At 39.8% G+C, this 19,615-nt stretch overlaps 1 protein-coding gene across 3 annotated transcripts in view; it reads right to left on the bottom strand.

The window, feature by feature from the left end:
• Positions 1-19,615, bottom strand: part of LOC122817622 — a 357,468-nt gene that overhangs the window by 205,051 nt on the left and 132,802 nt on the right. For 2 of the 3 annotated variants that reach the window (XM_044090670.1, XM_044090671.1), the window contains one exon: positions 6,304-6,387. The exons of the other annotated variant lie outside the window; for it this stretch is intronic. In XM_044090670.1, the coding sequence (XP_043946605.1) occupies positions 6,304-6,387 (84 nt within the window). The remainder of the gene's footprint in view (positions 1-6,303; positions 6,388-19,615) is intronic. 3 annotated transcript variants of the gene reach the window in all.

Genomic DNA, 19,615 nt, shown 5'->3' on the forward strand with positions numbered 1-19,615 from the left:
CCTCACCTAAGTGTCATGTTTAATCATAGCCTCACCTCAGGCTTCGTGCCCAATGAGTGGTGCACAGCTTCTGTTATCCCACTCCACAAGGGGGGATCCACCTTGGATCCTGGGAAGTATCATACCATCAGTCTGACGAGCCTGATCTGCAAAGCCATGGAACGCATTATCATGGAACTTATAAACAAAGACATTGGCAACCTTCAAACACTGGACCCCACCCAGTTTGGTTTTGTAAAGGGCCGATCTTGTCTCCTCAACCTGACTGACTTCTTCGTATCAGTATCCAGAGCTGTGGATGAGGGCAAGGTGGTCCACACAACCTATCTCGACCTCACCAAGGCCTTTGACACCATCCCCCACTCTGGAATCATAGATAAACTTACTAAGCTGGGCATTAATCCCTATGTCACTTGATGGGTTGCTACTGCTCTTGTTTGGCATCTACTTCTCCGATGTGCAGGCCAGTACTAAGGGACTCTGGCTAACAAAGTTCGCAGATGACTGCAAACTGGGAGCCATTATTGAATCCCCAAATGATGTGGATATTCTACAAAAGGGCCTTACAGAAACAGATGCTTGGTGCCAGAGCCATGGGCTCAAGCTCAATGCCAAAAAATGTATAGTTATCCCCTTTGGGAAAAAAACATGTACCCATGAATTACCACACAAGTGGCAGTACAATAAACACCGAAAGTGTGATAAGGGACATAGGGACACAAGTGGACAGTGGTCTCACCTTTGATAACCACATCACTACAACAGTCAGGAAATCCTTCTATGTGGCACACCTCAACATTAAGGGTGTTTCATCCAGAAAAAAGGAGGTCATTGTCCCACTGTACTCATCCCTCTTTAGATCCATTATAGAGTACAATGCCCCATTTGGTATGTACCTCACAAGACATCTGCAACAACTGGAAAGGCCACAGAAATACCTCAGTAAAAGAATCACAAGCCTAAAGCAGATGCCCTATGCTGACCGTCTAAAAAACTCCAGCTATACTCTGTCGCATATCGCCTGCTCAGAGGCGATCTCTATTTAACACACAAGGCCATGTCAAACCCACAGCTGTTAGACATGCTACACTTAAATAAATCCCAATCCCTCAGAGCCTCACACTCCAGGGATCTAAACCTGGTCATCACAATAAACATAACATGCTGAAAAGATAGGTTCCTGACCCAGAGAATCCCCATACTCTGGAATAGACTGCCCATACATGTCAAGCTGAGCGCCTCTTTGGCACTCTTTTAAAAAAACCTTGACGATTAGATGGGAGATAGGAAATTCACCACAGGGATCACGTCAATCACTCTGTTAGACAGGGGACCAGGGAAGTAATAGCCAGGGAATTGTTATGGCTTGGCTTGTATAGGCCCTAGGGCCGATAGCCTAGTACCAACCTATGAGCACATGAAAAGTGTACGTTTTCCAAACTGACTATTGAGGAAGCAGGGCAAGGGTTTGGAGGTCGCTGCAGTAGTAAGTCAAAAAGAGGTCACCTTCTAAACTTTGTGAGACGTCAAAAAAAATGTATATCCTAGTTACTACTGCCGAAGTTATTTGGATAATAAGAGAATCTGCTAGTTGCCTCTGTAAACATGGGAGATGTACTGCTGTGTGGTAATCGAAAATTCATCTTTGTGAAATTGGAAAGCTCTCCCTTTCCCATTCCATGTTAACATACAATATTACTGTGATGAATCTGTAGTTATTTAAAAGTGACACAGATGGAAACCCTCCTGAAAAATTGTCAAGGTTTGGTAAGCTGCATTCACCTCTTTAAAGGTGGTGTGACAAGAGATGTTACCTTGCTTAGAATGATTGCTGACATGGATTCCCCAAACATAGTCTGAAGAATCAGTTGTCAGCTTCTGAGGTAATGTCACAGGAGGTATGGCATCCTTTGGATAGGTTGTTTAGATTATTTCTTTACAGAAGGGGGAAGAAGTGGAGCATTGCTAGTCGTCGTCTTCTTTCAGCTTTTCCTGGTTAGGGGTCGCCACAGTGGATCACCTGTAGCATTTCTAGTGAATAAGAATATTAGTTCTTATTTCTGGAAGTCCAGGAGAATGTAAGACGGCATTCATCTTGAGCTCTAAGAACTGCCCTGGGTAAAAATCTACCATCGTATTTTAAATTACCAACTATTTCTCTTGAGGAAGAATGACTTTCATACAGGCAAGGAATGTGATAGCCCTGCAGAGGGGTCACTAGAGTTAAGGTTCAGGAATGATTTCATAATGGTGTTATGGACTAATATAAGTGAAATTATCACTTGTTGCAGTAACACTCCCCTGGAGTTGACTAGGTGTTTATCCAATTAAGAAAATATGTCATCTTGATTCTTAAGACGTGCAACACTGGAGCTAAATATTTAGTAAATTTCTGGAGGCTGTAGATACCCTCTATGGCACAGGTGTAGTTGAAAGATGATGATTTATCCGAAAATGGAGAAAGGTTTGGGGAATGGCCTTACTGGGACATGCATATTCCACATCTTATGCTACCATGTAGAACCGTTCTTAGATGCATGGCAGGGATGGGGCCTGGTCTGTGGTACAAATGGGTGAAGTGTATGACCCAAATGACCTGGTACCATGTAGTGACCTGAACATTAAATTAAATGACAAATGTGGATAGAGGGAATGGACGAGGCCAACTCACCCATCCTGAGTGAGGAGGTGATCTGACCAGTTGAAATGCCTACTGAGGACAACAGAGGGGCACAGCATGTAGCATATGCGTTAGGGGTGTGCACTTGACTCAGCTAAGGTGCATCCAAGTGGCATTCTTCATGGACTATGTTGGAGAAAAGGAATGCTTAAAGTGGAAGGAATTACAAGCCTTTGTCTCTGTAAGTGTGCATTTTAACCTTTGACATAGAATCAGAAAACAGGAAATCCATCATGGCTGCCTGGATGCCAGCTGCACCATGACTGGCTTTTGTCCAAGTAATGGGGAACAAACAGGCATAGTCATAGCGGTGAGGATTGACAGGAACATGGCTACAAAATATGAACAAGTAAAAGCAGCTCTACCACACAGCCCTTTAATGTTACCATCCTGCATTTCTTAAAAGAAATGTGTTCAGCTCTGTCAAATGTAGCACCGCTTTTGAAGTATTGCCACTTTTGTAAACCAGAAACAGCTAGGGAGAGAGGCCATCTCTTGACTGTAGCTTCATGCCAGACAGATGTGTCACTGAAACCTGCATGCTATGTGCATCAAGGATGAAACAGAATTTGGATGTTTCTCTCTGTAGTTATCCTTTCCTTCTGACCCATTAGCTGGTGGGGACCACCTTCCTCTATATTGCTTCTGACAATGAGTCTGCTGGATAGGTGGAGTATTTCTCTAATAAATGGTCTATTACTTGTAGGGCAATTTATCTGAAACTAAGTAGTTGGGACAATTACATGTCTTTTATAAAGATTATCTTGTTTTTCCTTTCTTTTCTAAGTCAGTTATCACAGCATCATCTGTCTGACTGAAAATTATAAGTGACTGATGAATGGCATATGATGCCCTTTGGATACGTTTCAGACCTATATTACTCCTATTTTGGACATGACTGACCTAGAAGAAGCAACTCCAACATCAAATATAAGCATTTAAGTATGTGGAATCTCAATTTTATCAGCTGTGACACTAAGTTCTTTCCATCTTATCAGCAGAATCAGGTAGTTTCTACAGGATCTGATCTACTTGAACCAAGGTGGTGCTTTGATAAATAACTGTGCGGGTCAAATATGTCAAGGTTACTAAATGTTTTTCTGTCATGTGTGTCCAGCAGTTTTGATCATTTGTTGAATGGTAAAGTAGCATCTAGCCTGAGATGTATATGGGGGAAAAGACTGGCTTAAAGTCACTGTAAAAATCCTGTGTTTCCCTATTTGCCTTATAAATCCAGCATGCTCTTTTAGGAGCTGGAAGTAGAGTGAACTGGTGCTGATTACTGGCCTTCAGTGACACCACAGTAATCTTGTTTAAACTAAACAGCTCATATCATAAAAAGCCGCTTTGTTTATTATTTATTAATCAACAGATTTATAATCAGACGTGAAAAGAATAACTGCCAAAAAAGGCAAAAGACTTGCACTGTGCAGATAAACAGAATTATTTCTTTGTTTAGAAACAAAGTGTCTGTGAATATCCTGAGTATGGATTTAAGAGAAGGTTGCATGGTTTACAGTGAATAATGGTAAATGGAGTCTGTTTCACCAGCAGGGAAATTGCTGATGTTTCCCATTTATTTTGGTTGACTAGGATGCACTTATTCACAATTGCTTGCTTTCAGCAATGACATACAGACACTAGACAGATAAAAAGAGCTGATGATGCAGTTTGAAAGAGAAAGGAGTAAAAGAATCAAACATGTGCATGCAAGATACACATTTATCTTTCAGCAGTACTACCAAAACAAGAACTGAACAGAAGAAGCAAGAAATAAATCTAAGGAAATTAGTTGACATCTCTTCGACAAAGACTTGAAGACCACATAGTCTGACTAGTCTCATATGCAAAGCCATGGAACTAATTATCATGGAAATGATCAACAGAAATATAGGAAACCTTCAGACACTGAACCAAACCAAGTTTGGTTTTGTCAAGGGCAGGTCATGTCTACTAAACCTGGTGACCTCTTTGAGAAGGTCAACAAAACAATGGATGAGGGTAAAATGGTGGATATTGCCTATCTCAACCTGGCTAAGGCATTTGACACAATACCATGCTTAGGCATTATAAACTAACATAAAGAATTGGGCATAAACCCTTATATAACATGCTGGATAGCCATCTAGCTCACATATAGGACCCAGGCAGTTAGGTTGGAGAAACCCACTCCACAAGACCAGCACAGTCATCCTGTGCTCTGTGCTGGGCCTGCTTATCTTTGACATATACTTCTCAGAAGTCAAGGCCAATATCGAGGGCCTCTGGCTAACTGAGTTTGCAGATTATTGCAAGACAGGAGCAGTCATAGAATCCTCCAAAGGCAAACCTCTTAAAAAAAGTGTCTAACACAGACAAATGACTGGTGTCAAAGCTACAGCTTAAAACCTCAGTGCCAAGAAATGCATAATAGTACCTTATGGGAAGGCAACTGGCCCAAAACCTACACCATCGACAAAACATCCCTAAGAATTGACCCGGTCCAGTAGGCAGGGATTTCGGTGCTCCTGTAAATAGCAACCTAGTCTTTGACCATCATGTGTCCAGATAGTTAAGAAATTATTCTATGCTGCTCAACTTATAACTAGAGAGATGGCATATAGGTCTAGGGCGGTCATCCTGCCACTGTATCATTAGACCTATCATTGAGTATAATGGCCCCCCCTTTGGTATGTTTCTGACCAGACATTTGCAGCAACTAGAATGTCTGCAAAGGTTCCTTACAAAATGAACACAGGGCATAATCGCAATGTCCTACGTGGATCACCTCAAAGCCTTGGCTTTGTACTCTGCATCCTACAGACTGTTGAGGGGGTGACCTCTGCCTGCCATATAAACCATCCTTGGATCCAGCTTTGATGAATCTCTTTGCATATCTGCAAAATGAACAGCATCAGAACTACATCTAATGACCTGAATTTTGCTTGTGATGTAAACAGGATATACGTATCTAAGAGAAATTCGATTCTCCCTCCCTAACCCTAGTCAAGCATAATATGGACCGGTGGATGGGAAATCACAACTTTAGCCCTGTTCGGGTACCCCTGTCTCTGATGGACACAGGCAGTCAGTAAATTGTGTCCCAACTAACATACGCTCCTTATGTAAATATCTAAGACACAAAAAGTTGTTGGGCACTTTTGGGTTGCATGGCTAGGCTTACAAAGGCATCTGTGGCTGTTAGCATAGTATATACCTATGAACTTATGATCTGCACTCTATGTTAGCCTGTACTTTCTAAAAAAATGCATTGTTTATGAAAAGCTGACTCAACAAAGTGCAAAAAGCAAAACATCACTTTCGCATCATTAAAATTCCTAATTATCAGTTTTATATTTTGCCTATACCACTGAAAGGTCATTTGTAATGGCAGATTCATGGGAGTAAAATGTCCGAAGGGTGCCATATGCTTTGTAATGAAAGCTGTATTAATTGTCAAGCATCGATATATATGTACAGATTCTGACTTTTTAAAATTTTTTATGGTCTAAGGGACGTATGGATTTCCTCAACTGAAAAATATATATATTTTAAAGATCCACCGCTACCAATATGTATACACTGATGAGATGATCTGGTTGAATATAAATTTCTGCAGTTGGTATGACAATTAATGTTCTTACTTTGTAACATGGCAGTCGTCTCTGTCAGGTTAAGGCTGCTGAGCTGTAAGGCAGTTACTTCATCCTTTAGTGCTGTTACGTTGCCTTATAAAAAAACAAAACAAAGATAAACTAATATTACAAAGCTTCATCTTCCTAACTTCTGGTCCTTCAGTATCTTCCTGACATAATTCAGGTAAAACTGGTTAATCTCTTACTGCACACACGTGGTCTTAGCCAAAGGAGCAGGAAGTTATTACTATGACTTGGGGCAGTGAGTGTGTTACAAAATGTAAATTCCAGTTAACGTAGTCACTGGTATAGAGTGTCATGCAAATTAAATGGAATCGAGACATCATTTACATACTGAAGTTATCAAACAGGAAATACTCACACACACACACACACACACACACACACACACACACACACACACACACACACACACACACACACACACACACACACTGTGAAAGATACCTATCTTCTTGTTTCAAACACTGTGCTGACAACAAACTAGGTCAGAACTTGTCTTTCAGTCATCACTTCTCTACAGTTTGTACCTTATGATAGCTACAGTCATATACTTCATGTGAAATGCCAAAATAATCTCTGTTCTGAGTATTAACAGCAGCAGGTCTTAAACTTGACACTGATGTTATAACATCAGAAGGCTGTGGGTTCTATTCCCACTCCAAGTTGTTGGATTCATTTTCCATTAATTACACTGTTGTGCAGCATAAGGGGGTTCTATATTCTTGAGAGTGACATCCTTTCGAAGAGGTGTTATACTGAGATCCCAACTGCCTGTGCTGGTAGTAGCTCAGGTGGGTATAAAGGATCCCATGTCACTTACCAAAGAGAGGAGGGATTCTTTATCACCATACAATAAAACCATACAGTGACACTATTTACATTCCATATACATAACCTGGTGGCATAGAGGGATAAATCATTAACTGTGACTCAAGTGACCCCAGTTCTAATAGGGGCTTGGGTGCTTCATGGCACAGGCAGGGAAGATGATTGTGTCCATATTTGTGGGGGGGGGGCAGAAGTACATACTTTGGGCACATTCACAGATATGATTTTCCTGGTGGAGTCGAGAGAAACAACCATGAGGTGTGACCTCACTGTGGGTGGGGCACACTGTTGGCTTGAGACCCATGCAAAAGAGAGGGATACACACAGCTGAAGCCCATTGCATGTCCTGTCCACAGGCTGTTACTGATCATGTGCAGGGTGGCTAAAATATTAGAAAAAAAAAACATCCTTTGCAGCAGTAGATGCTGTCCTTATATACAGCAACCTCTTGGACATGGAGCAGAATTAGGCTGGAGAGGTTAGGGTGGGTCCAGTAGACACACTGGAGGAGAAAAGGAGCCTAAAGCAACTGATGGTTCTCTGTGGAGATCCCCAAAAAAAAAAGCCATCAAATTTATACCATAAAATTATAACCATACTTTCATTCTTCTATTTCTACTTTGTCCCATAATTTACTAAACAATAATTTCTTACATCTCATATTTCAAATAATAGAAAATACAGTCTTACACTCATTTGTACTTCTTTATTCTTCATTTATAATACTCACAGAAATTCATATTTATTTTAAATACAATATGATGTCTACTGAGGGAAGGTATACCCACACTGACATCTCTAGTTGCAATGGATATGTTAGCACAGTATTGTGTAAGTACTGCAAGTGTGTGTGTGTGTGTGTGCGCGCGCATGTGCCTAGGGATATAAGTGTATATGGCTGTGTATGTATGCACGTGACTCTCCTGGTCTCAATTTGAAAGTGTGACAGTGTGTGTGTGTGTGTGTGCCTGTCTGTCTGTCTGTAGGTTCCTATGCTGGAGAAGCAATTAACACAGTTGGCAAGTCTGTTGAGTGTTCAGTCCAGACACGTGCAAATGAGTTGCTAATCAGTTTCTGCTGAATGTAATTTTCTTATGTTTCTGAATTGCTTATTATTGCTGTGGCACTTCGACAGTTCAACAAAAATTACCATGTTACGGTGATCTCATTTTGAAATACCCCCTTCATCTCTGTACAAAACTTCTCCATTCTTCAATTTAAGTAATGCATTCTTTGCTACTGCATTTATTACTAAGAGCAATTAAATGCTACTCAAAAGGCACCCCATCAGAACTTTTTCTCAATTATACCCATCGATTTACTGCAACTCGTATAACACTTCTACGTTATGCTGAACTTTAAAAACTACCTCCTCTCACAGTCCACATTCCCATAAAATATTCCATAACAGATTATGTTCATTATTATCGGTTTAACCACATCACACACAATGACCCCCCCCTTCTCTCTCATACAAAATACTGTGAATCCCATCTTTAATTATAGTAAGCTTTTCTTTATCTGAGCTTCCTTTTATTTGAAAACTTCCTTCCTTCTGTCCTTCCCTAAAACCTTTGCAAGTCCTTGTTGCATAATATTCATCCTTGTATAATCAGTATTATTCAACATAATAAGTCTCCCATGCCCTAAATCTGTCTTGCCACTTTTTTTACACAAATACCTAATCATCTCCTCACAAATGTCAAATTTTTATACTATTTTTCCATCCATTCAATGACGGCACCTAACTTGCAGTCATCTGCAAATTTAGTCAGCCAGAGCCCTTTCCTTCAGAAAAGCAGATACCAAGCAAGAAGAGGTTCCAGCACAGAACCCTGGGGGACTCCACTGGTGACTGGTCTCTTGTGGAGGTAACTTCCTCTATTTTTATTATCTGCATCTGTGAGCCAGTTGTCAATCCAGTGGGTGACACAGGGGTTTATTCCTAGTTTATTTAGCTTTTCTGTTATGCCCAAGTAGGGAACTGTGTCAAAAGCTTTAGACATGTCAAGGTATGTACCATTTGTCTTCATCCATTGCATTGGTGACTTTTCAAAAACTCCACTAGATTGAGTAAGCATGATCTGCTCTTGATGAACCCAAAATGAGATAGGTCTAGTATTTGGAGGTTTCCTATGTCCTGACTGATTAATTCCATTGTTTTGCATAGGAGGCTGGTCAGACTTATGGATCTGTAATTGCATAGATCTGTGGAAGGTCTTTCATTATACAGGGAAATGACTGTAGCTGTTCTCCATTTGCCTTGGTACAGCTGTGTGGAGGCAGAGGCTGAAAAGTGTTAGGGGTGTAACTAAATCAAGCTTCATGCTATTTAAGATGTGTCCAGGAATATTGTCAGGACCCATTGTTGCAGCATTTTTAGATTTTTTACTGCACTTTTAGGACTTGGTCTTCTGGGATGGCTGGTGGTAAGCCAGTTGTTGGTACATCTTGAAAGACAGAAAGGAGATGATATAAAAATGTCATTTGGTCTTTTGGTCTAAAGTGTGCAAAAGCAACCTTTAAAGCAGGAAAACTGCAGCACCAAGAAAACATCAGTTTGGGACAAGAATGTGACATAAAGGAACTTGAGCAGGAGGGAGTGTACAAATATTTGGGAATTGATGAAAGATTAACAGTACAACATGAACAAATGTGAATAAAACTTAGTAAGGAATACCTTAGAAGATTTAAATTAATCCAGAAAACAGCACTAACATCTAGGAAGAAAATCCAAGCTATAAAACAATTTGCTCTTCCTGTCCAAACATACACTTTTGGAGTGACTGACTGGCCCCAAAATGAGTTGGATTGATTAGATAGGAAAACCAAAAGAATGCTTCATGCTCACCAAATGATTTATAAAAAATTAGTGCATGCCAAGATTATATATTCCCTGTTCCTAAGGAGGTACGGGCCTCCTTGAAATTTATTACATGTATAGATCTGCAATTGTGGGACCTCACAGGACCCAAACAGAGTGAACATTTTGAAATATGAGGAGATTAAATCTAAGATAACTTCCCCGCTTAGTCTAGCAGAAGCATATCGATGTGAAGCAAAAACAGAAATCAAACCAGAAGTAGGTAAAAATCAGGCGGCAACTGACTGTGCCAAAAAGCAAAAGAAAGAATATAAGGTAAGGGACCAGATGAGAAGGTAAGAAATGTGGAAAATGCATAAATATAGTTGCAAGTATAGAAAACGTCTGGAAAAACCTCATATTGATCAGGAAGGAATGAACACAGGAATGGTTAAGGACAGGCAAATTCAAACCAAGAGATGAAAGGTTAACACTGGCTGATCAAGACAGTGGACTACGGACACGTTCATTTACAAAGTCCATTGAACACGTGGGAGAAACAGATAAATGTAGGTTTTGTAAAACAGAATTGGAAACAGTCTCACACCTCGTTTCTGATTGTGACATGCTAATGGCAGGAGGACTGCATACTGAAAGGCATAATAATGTGGCAAGACTGTTGCACTGGGGATTGTGTAAACATTATGGTATTGAAGTAGCTTAAAAAACACTGGAAACATGAGCCACACAACTTCATAGTAAATGATGAAGTCTATATCACATGGGATCATCCATTACCAACAGTTCAAAAGATAGATGCGAGAAAACCAGATACAGTGGTCCATGAAAAGAAGACAAAAGTAGCACTGATCATTGAAATCGCTACACCCAGTGACTACAGTTACAGTATCTTGCATACAGAGAGACACGGTTCTAAAATATCAGGATTTGCATGCATAAATGACAGCAAAGTGGACGAAAGATACCCAGACAGTTCCAATAGCAGTAGGAGCAACGGGTCTTATAAAAAAGAATCTACAATCACATTTAGATATGTTACCAACACATATAACGAATACTGTAACCAGTACAGCAGATTATTCTGAATGGAATCATTAAGTACTCCTTTCTATAACCATACTCTGCTCCTGTTCTCCCTGTGTGTGTTCAATGCTAAATTCTGCCCATTTCCCTTTCCCACTTCACCCTCATGGTGTGACATGTCTTACATTTTGATTTTCATCAATTTCGTTTTCATCCTCAGACTTATCAGCATTAATATTTTCTGCATTATTCAAATCACAGTCTTCCCCCAAAATGCCCATTTGTGATATTTTTTGTTATTCCATTTTTCAGTTAGCCACTGAATGGCTCCTCTCCCTACAGTGCTTGTAATGCTTCTTGTCACAGTCATTAATTAAAATGTAATGTTCATGTGATACACAGGAGAAGCCTGTCTTAGATTAACACCAAAATGTAAGTACCCATTTATTACCATATATCACTAAAATGTTTAGCAAATGTTGTACATCATCATATCCCCCCCTTCAGTCCACACATCTCTGTTGTCCTTCAGTCTTTCAGTATGACCCACTGTCTTATATACAGTTCAGGAATTCCCTTTGTAGCACTACTTAAGTGTCCTCTACTCAGTAAAAATGCCACTACGAGTCTCTTCGAAAAGAGTATACTAGTCTCAATGCACTAACCTAGTCAACAAAATTTAATTACAGTAAAATAGAGGATTATGATCCAATCATAAAAATTTTGTGTACTTGAGAAATGGATTCTAAGAAACTTATCCCTCAGGCTTAATTCTTGAGGTAAATTTCATGGATTTCTTAGAATCCATTTCTTGCATTCATAACAAACTGGAAAACTGGAGTTATGACTGGAGAGGAAATCATTATTTTTTTTATAACAGAAGGGATGTTTTAGCTATTCTGATGCACTGTCAGTTAAGAAAAAAAGAACAGTAGCACAAGATGCCGTAGAGGCACCACTGTTAACCTCCTGATTACAGAATCATTGCCCCCCTCCCAAACTTATACAAATCATCACCACAGTTGCACCAACTCAAAAGAAGAGAGAAATGTCCCAACACAAGTGAATGGTTTCTGGTACATACTTAGAAACTGCACCTGCAATGACTTCCTGTGGAAAACAGTATTCAATGGTATGCAATATGGCTTTTCTTTTTACACTACTGATGATTGACCTATTACAGGTTCATTCATTAACTGTGTGAAGACTTCCTTGTAGGAGCTCTTCTTTCATTCCTGTTTTTGCTTCAGAAGTGAGGCATTTCTCTTCATTTACTACAGGCAAAGTACAACTGACACTGTTAGGTGGGTATTATCTCCCAGATTAAAGTTTTTTTTTTTTGAAGAATATGTTCTCTGTGTTTTTGTACTAATTCCCTTGACCCCCTAGATGTGCCTGGCTGCTACTAAATGGGAATACAAGAATCCATTTCCTTCCATCCATGCTTGCAGGTTGCATCTGTCTCTCACAGCAACTCGCATGTTTAGGAACCTGAAATTTAGATATTGGAATACATTTCTAAGTGTAGCGGAACTGAAATGTAGGCAATCACTGTTTTAATTTTAGCTGCCCTGGTCTATGTAAATAGACTGATACTTATTCAATGACCTTCTTTCTCAATTCAAAAAAATTTCTAGGGGTATGAGGGGTGTTACTTTTCCAGGCTTTTTAAACAACACTAGTAGGTCACTAGGTGGTCATTTCTATAATGAAAGGCAAAAATAGCAAAGACAATGCAGACCAGCAGCGTAGTGTCCTTTCACAAGTTAGTATAGACACTCTGAAGCACTGGCCTGAAGGAAGTGAAAGATCAATGCCTTGGTCACTGAATGCAGACAGCCAAGGCCAAAGAGCCTTACATGCATTCTGTATGCTGTAATAGGTCCACTGAGAAGCCAGACATTGACAGGAAGGTCTGACAGGTAGTGCAGAGGATTAAGGCTCTGAGCTACTTTTTGTAGTCAAGTATGCAGGGTTTGATTCCATCCACCTCCAGCTGTCACTCTGAGCAAGTTACTTAACAAGACATGGCTCCCAGGTCATGTCTGAAAAAGGGACACTTCTGCCCACTGGGATTAACTATGACACACCACTGCTTAATTCCATTTCCATCTCAATGAATTTCTGTTTAAACCAACACAGATGATGCAGGGAGTCATCAGTTCATGTAAAAGTTCCACAACCTCAATGTTTCAAGAATGGTGAAATCAAAAGTCTTTGCCAGGGCCGTGAAAGCCATGTACACATCCAAATGTGCACTTTTCTAGGATTAACAATACAAATCCTGTATGTGGTCCTGTTGGACAGCTTTACTGCACAATAAGATACTGTAAGGGCTTCTTTAGTTACGGCAATCCACTGTGCCAAGTAGGAAGATTTTCTGACAGCTGCTGCTACATAGTAATCACAGGAAAGAGAATTATCAACCCAGGTTCAGAGAACCATAACTGCATTTTTATTTTGAAGTGAGATATTGTCAATACTGTATGCTGAAAGGATGTTTTGTCTACTATTTAAAGTCAGTTTTCAATAGGCCAGACATTTTTTTAAGTGTAAATTCCTGCTGGAGGGCTTCTATGTTAGAGGGGATTTGACAGTGACTCCCAGTTTGAAGTCATCTGCAGACTTGGTTAGCCATTGGTCTTGATTTTATGTCTTTAGGTCAGAGAAGTAAATACTGATCAAAAGCAGTCAGTTCACTAAACTCTGCAGGACAGCAGTCATCACCTTCATGTCCTCTGATGCTGCCCTGCCACCCACACCATATGGAGTCTGTCTGTTAGCCAGTTTGCCATCCATGTTAACACACAGTAGTCCATTTGTAATGCAATTAGTTTATTAGCTAATATACTAGCTTGGGAGATCATGTCAAATACCTCAACCAGATCCGTGTAAGAAGTGTGTACATTGTGACCACTGTGAACAATTTGTGTTACCTTCTCAAAGAAGTTAACTAAGTTCATTAGACAGGATCTACTTCTACAAAACCAAACAGTTGTGGATCTAGCCTGATGAGATTTTTAATGTCAATGTTAACAATGTCTGTTATAGTATGTTCCATGGCCTTCACAAATGATACTCATCAGGGCGATGGGCATATAGTTTCTGGGGTTTGTCGTAGGACCAACTTTACAGTGCGGCATCACCAGTGCTTTACTCCATAGGTCTTGGACTGAGCCTGTATTCAGACTCAAGTTAAATAGCTCATGGAGAGGTTCTGCTGGGGTGCATTTGATACTACTTAAAAAAACAGCCCAGTATATTACCTGATCCCAGGGAGGACATTTTCTTAGTCTTGGGTAGCACTCTGAATACATGTTCTGTTGTGATGATGGGTGAGGGGAGATGGGGAGTTTAGAGATACAAGGATCATAGGGCTTAGGATATTTGTTTCAAGAGTGAAACTTCCACTAAATTTATTTGCTAGTATATTGGCAATGTCCACCAGGTCTGAGTAGGTTTTCACATATATAGTATTAATTCTATACTTTTTTTTATTTTTCCAACATAAATAGAGAAGGCTTTGTAATTCTTCTTGGCTTCAGATACTAACCTTAGTTCATGGGTTGCCTTAGCAGATCTAACAGTCTTTATTCAATTCTTAGTCAAATTCCTAGTATTTTGCTTGACTTGTCTTTAGATTTGCTGTTTTTCCCTTTTATTCTAGGTTTTATTTATGTTGGTGGATCAGTAGGGTGGGCTGGATTTTATTTATTTTGGTGGACTACTAGGGTGGTCTGCTTTTAAATTTCCCACTGTAGCTGGATTTGGATGGGACTGACAATTCTATACATTTATTTGCTCAAACAGTGTCTGGGGAGATGTTGTTATATGTGACATTTGAGACTTAATTATATAATTTATCTTCTTTTAAAGAAGCCCATTTCACCTGCTACCATGAGAATGGTTAATACCAGGTAGGAATTCAAACTATTAGAACTGCACTTATGTCCTTGTACCTGACTCTAAACATGTTGCTCTGAATATTACTGGACGTTTTCATATTGTATATGTGCAATACTTTTGCTTATAACACATTTATATGCTTTTGCAAAGGTATTTTTACTTGCTAACTCTTGTAGACAATTTACTGAGACTTTTGTAAGCTAGGACTTGCTTTTTTCCCTCACTGTGCATTTCTTTGTATGTTTATTCTGTGTTTTATATTATATGTGTACTGCTGCTCACGAAGCCCAGGTTGTATCTGGAAACAGTCAATGGACCAACCCACCTACTTGGTGGATGAATAGGGAAAAAATAAACTAATTGAAACAATACAGAACATACTGTGCTGCTTACTGGCAAGCTTGAAACAGGGCCTGTTTTACCCCATCCCCACCCAACATAGGCTATTCACTGTCAGCATCCAAATAGGCTTTGTGCCAGACAAATTCAGGATGGCAACAATCGTCCCCTTACACAGAAATGGGGACTAGAAAATTACAGATTCATAAGTGTAAGGCTATGGAAAGAACCATAATGGAATTAAGAAATAAGGACATAGGTAACCTTCAAACTCTCAAACCAAGCCAGTTTGGCTTTGCCTACATAATATGCTTGACTTCAAGAAGGTTACTGAGTCAGTGGATGAGGGCAAATCAGTACACATCGCATATATGGATGTTTCAAAGCTGTTCAATTCCATCCTACAGTCCAGTATCATAGAAAAAAGTTCCAGTTTAAATGTTAATCCCTATGTAATTCACTGGACAGCAAACTGGAATGCAAACAGAACACAGGAATTTAGGGTGGGCTACTCTACCTCCTCCTCCAAAAGACCTATAAATAGCGGTGTACCCCAGGGTCCAGTCTTTAGGCCACTTTCTTTGGCACTTACTTACTAGAGGTTAAAGCTACTGTTAAGAATTTATGTCTGACCAAGTTTGCAGATGACTGCAAACTTGCTGCCATCACAATCTCCCCAGAGGACACCAATATCATCCAAGATGGCCTTTTCCAAGCCAATAGTTGGTGTCAAAACCATGGACTAAAACTAAATATCAAGACATGTACAATAGTATCCTTCAGCAAAGATGATGTCCCTTGCAACTATCTCAATGACAGCACACCCCTAAAAGCTGATTCAGTAGTTCGGGAACTTGGGAATCTATCTACACTTTGAACTATCCTTCAATCACCATATATCCACTATTGTAAGAAAGTCCTTTTTTACTGCCTAACTTATTGCTAAGGGTGTATAGCATCCAGGTTCAGGGATCATTCCACTGTATTTTGAACTCATCAAACCAGTCATTGTGTATAATACCACCCCCCTCCCCACATGGAATGTTCCTGTCCAAACATCTGATGCAATGTGAATGCCCACAATCACATTTTTAACAAGTAAAGTAATGTCCTAAATCATAAAAACTAGGTAAACCATCTCAAAGCCTTGTGCCACTTCATGGTATTATACAGGCTACTGAGAGGTGATCTTTGCCTCATGTACAGAGCTTCAACAGACTATACTGTCAGACCTATTGCACAAATGCAAGCCCAGTGGGGGCATAAACACCTGCTCAAGACATCTCAATATTTTCTGCAACATAAATGGAACATGTTGGAGGGATAGATATGAATCACAGAGAATACTGCTTTCTTGGAACGGCCTTGCTCTCCACTTAAAGCTAAGTACTTCTCTTACACTATTTGGGCGTAATCTGGATGAATAGATCAGTAACCACAAATTCACTCCAGGGCAACATGGAAATGATCTGCTCATCTCTGGGTTATTTGTATTTAGAATATGAGGGCTAAATATCATCATGGATCAACAGCCCAGTATGAACCCATAATTTACTTATTTATTTATTATTATTTTAATTTGTTGACCGGGTTAGTCTGACTGAGCTAAGTAGCCCTTTTTCAGCAGAGGCCCGGGGAGAAAAGCTCAACAGTTTTACAATTTTTAGTATTTTGAGTCAGTGGGTTACAATATATACATACAATGGAATAGATTTTATCAGAAAAATAATGGTGGAAAAAAAACATAATAAGCATACATAAAATAAATTATTCGATAGAAACATTTTCAGTAAACAGTGAAGAGAGTTCATAGTGTATGTAGTTATTTCATGAGATGTGCGACATTAGAACTGGAGAAGAAGAGTGATACGTTGAGGAGGTTTATGACCTAAAAAGGTTTGACATTTTGGTGATTACATATGAATTAATGGACTAGATCAGGGAGGATTAGTGCAGTGGCAGGACCAGTGAGTTCAGAGTTGCTCTCTAGTGGCAGTTTTGAGTTAATTTGGATGTTTGAGAGACCTGATTTCTAGTGGTAACTTGTTCCATGATATGGTAGATTTGTAGCTGTAGAGGTTGCAGCCGACTTTAGTCTTAGGTTTATATATTTGTAGTAGGTTAAGTTCAGAGAATTTCAGGAAATATCTGTACTTGAATTTTTTCAGTTGTGATATATTGGTTTTGGGGGTTTAAGACAGTTTGAGTGCAAAAAGGTTACTAACTTATGGCCTGACTTAATCTGAGAGAGAGAGTTACTAGTTGGGTTGTACATGACTACTCTACGTTTATAAGCACTAGCTCAAGAATACTTTGTCCTCTAGTTCAGTTAGTAACAATCTGGTCTGGGAGTTTTTATTTATTAAATCTAAACACTGCTGTAGATATACTACACTGGAGATGTACGTACTCCACCCAACTAATGGCTTCTTAAAGTTTCTCATAATAACTGAGTTGTTGTTTATAGGCAGTTGATCCCTGATGCTTAATTACTTGACAATGAACCTCCTGGGTCCTGTAACAGGCAAGAAACTGAAAGGTGATCATCTGTAGTGTGATGTGTTGTTAAATAAGCTCCATCTCTGGGTGTCTGCAAATCTTTCTACAGGTGATATGGACATGTCACCATAGCTGACAGTGGGTCTGAAGGTGTAATAGGAATTACATTTAGGTACAGAGGGACAGCTCACTAGCAGTTAAACCATATTTCAGTTGCTTATGCATACATGGATGTTTTCCAAATGAAGGAGTGCCTCAAGGTCAGGCAACTTGTTGTTCAGATTTCTGGCATTGAACAGAGGCATTGTAACTTCAGCCTGTTTTTATACATGGGAATGTTCATTTTCTTTTACCTAAAGAAAGCACTATGCAAGCAGCAAGGATGTTAGTAAGTCTCCAGATGCATTTGAAACTTCTGAAATTTGACAACACTGATTTTTCATAATTACAATAATACATTTAATGTAATTATTAATTTATTTTAACTAATATGCTACACTAAAATAGCTAAGTTTGCAGCATGTCTTCTCTAGACTGCAAAACGTACACTGCCTCAGACTCTCAGGCACAACGCTTCCTGGATGTCATTAACACAAACATCCAGGAACAGATAGTGGATGCTCCCACCAGAGGATCAAACACACTGGCTCTGGTAGTCGCCAAAATGGGAGAGAGTTGCACGCCCCTTCCTCTGTCATCCTCACTAATGAGGTCAGATCACAAAGCTGTCTCCTTGAATTAAAAATCAACCCATAAAATCCAGCTAAACCAGAAATAGTTAGGAACTATTCAGAGGTAAACTACATTCTATTAAGTGGCAGTTTGTTAAAATTCAAGGCTCCCCCAATCCAGAGACCACATCTACCTATGCAGAATTATTCACAGAATCACTATACAAACATGTGAATGGCTACATGGAGGCTGCTATACCTACCAGAAATAAACCCAAAACAAACAGTAAAACAACCCCCACCTAAACAAGGTATATAACAGAAGAAAACTCATGGCCAAAATAAGGAAAAGCAACTCACTTAAAGGCAAGTGTGTTCTTCTACAGCTAAACAAAAAACTAAGAGGTCTACTTAAGTTCAACAAGACCAACTATGAGGTCAGAATAGCCTTATAAGCTAAGGATAATCAGAAGGCCACCTTCATTGATGTCCAGAACCTTAGAATTAACCTACAGCACTGCTGAACTGGTAGTGAACAGTACCACCTACACCAATCAGGGTGACATAGTAAATCTATTGGCTGATAAATTCAGCTCAAACTTCATAATCACCCCCCCCCCCCAGCTCAACAAGGTGAAATCTCCTCTAATATACTCCCCCAAGCTTTCAGCAGGGAACATCTGCTGGCAGCACTCAGTAAAGCCAAGAAGACCACCTCCATGGGTCGCAACAACATTCCCAGTCACCTACCTATCAGGACCACTTGAGGCACTCTTCAACTACAGCCTTGAAAATCAGGCTACATTCCAAGTAAATGGAGTACCACAACAGTCATTCCTCTCAACAAGGGCAGACCATCACCTGACTCCAGGAACTAAAGACCCATCAGTCTAACAAGCCTAATATGCAAAGACATGGAACAAATTATCATGTAAATTACAAACAAGGACATAAGCGACCTACAGACACTGGACCCATTCAAAATTTGGCTTTAAGGGAAGGTCATGCCTACTTAATGCGGTAGACTTCTTTGAGAGGTTCAATAGATGAGGGTAAAACATTGCATACTGCGTATCTTGAGCTGGCTAAGCATTTGATACAATACCACACTCAAGCATTATTGACAAGCTCTCTGAGCCAGGCATAAGCCTTTTACATGACTCACTGGATTGCTGGCTGGCTCAAAGACAGGACACAAAAAGTCAGG

The sequence above is a fragment of the Protopterus annectens genome, chromosome 13.part0, assembly GCF_019279795.1.
Source record: "Protopterus annectens isolate FY-2018-M chromosome 13.part0, PAN1.0, whole genome shotgun sequence".
NCBI classification, from domain to species: Eukaryota; Metazoa; Chordata; order Ceratodontiformes; family Protopteridae; genus Protopterus; species Protopterus annectens.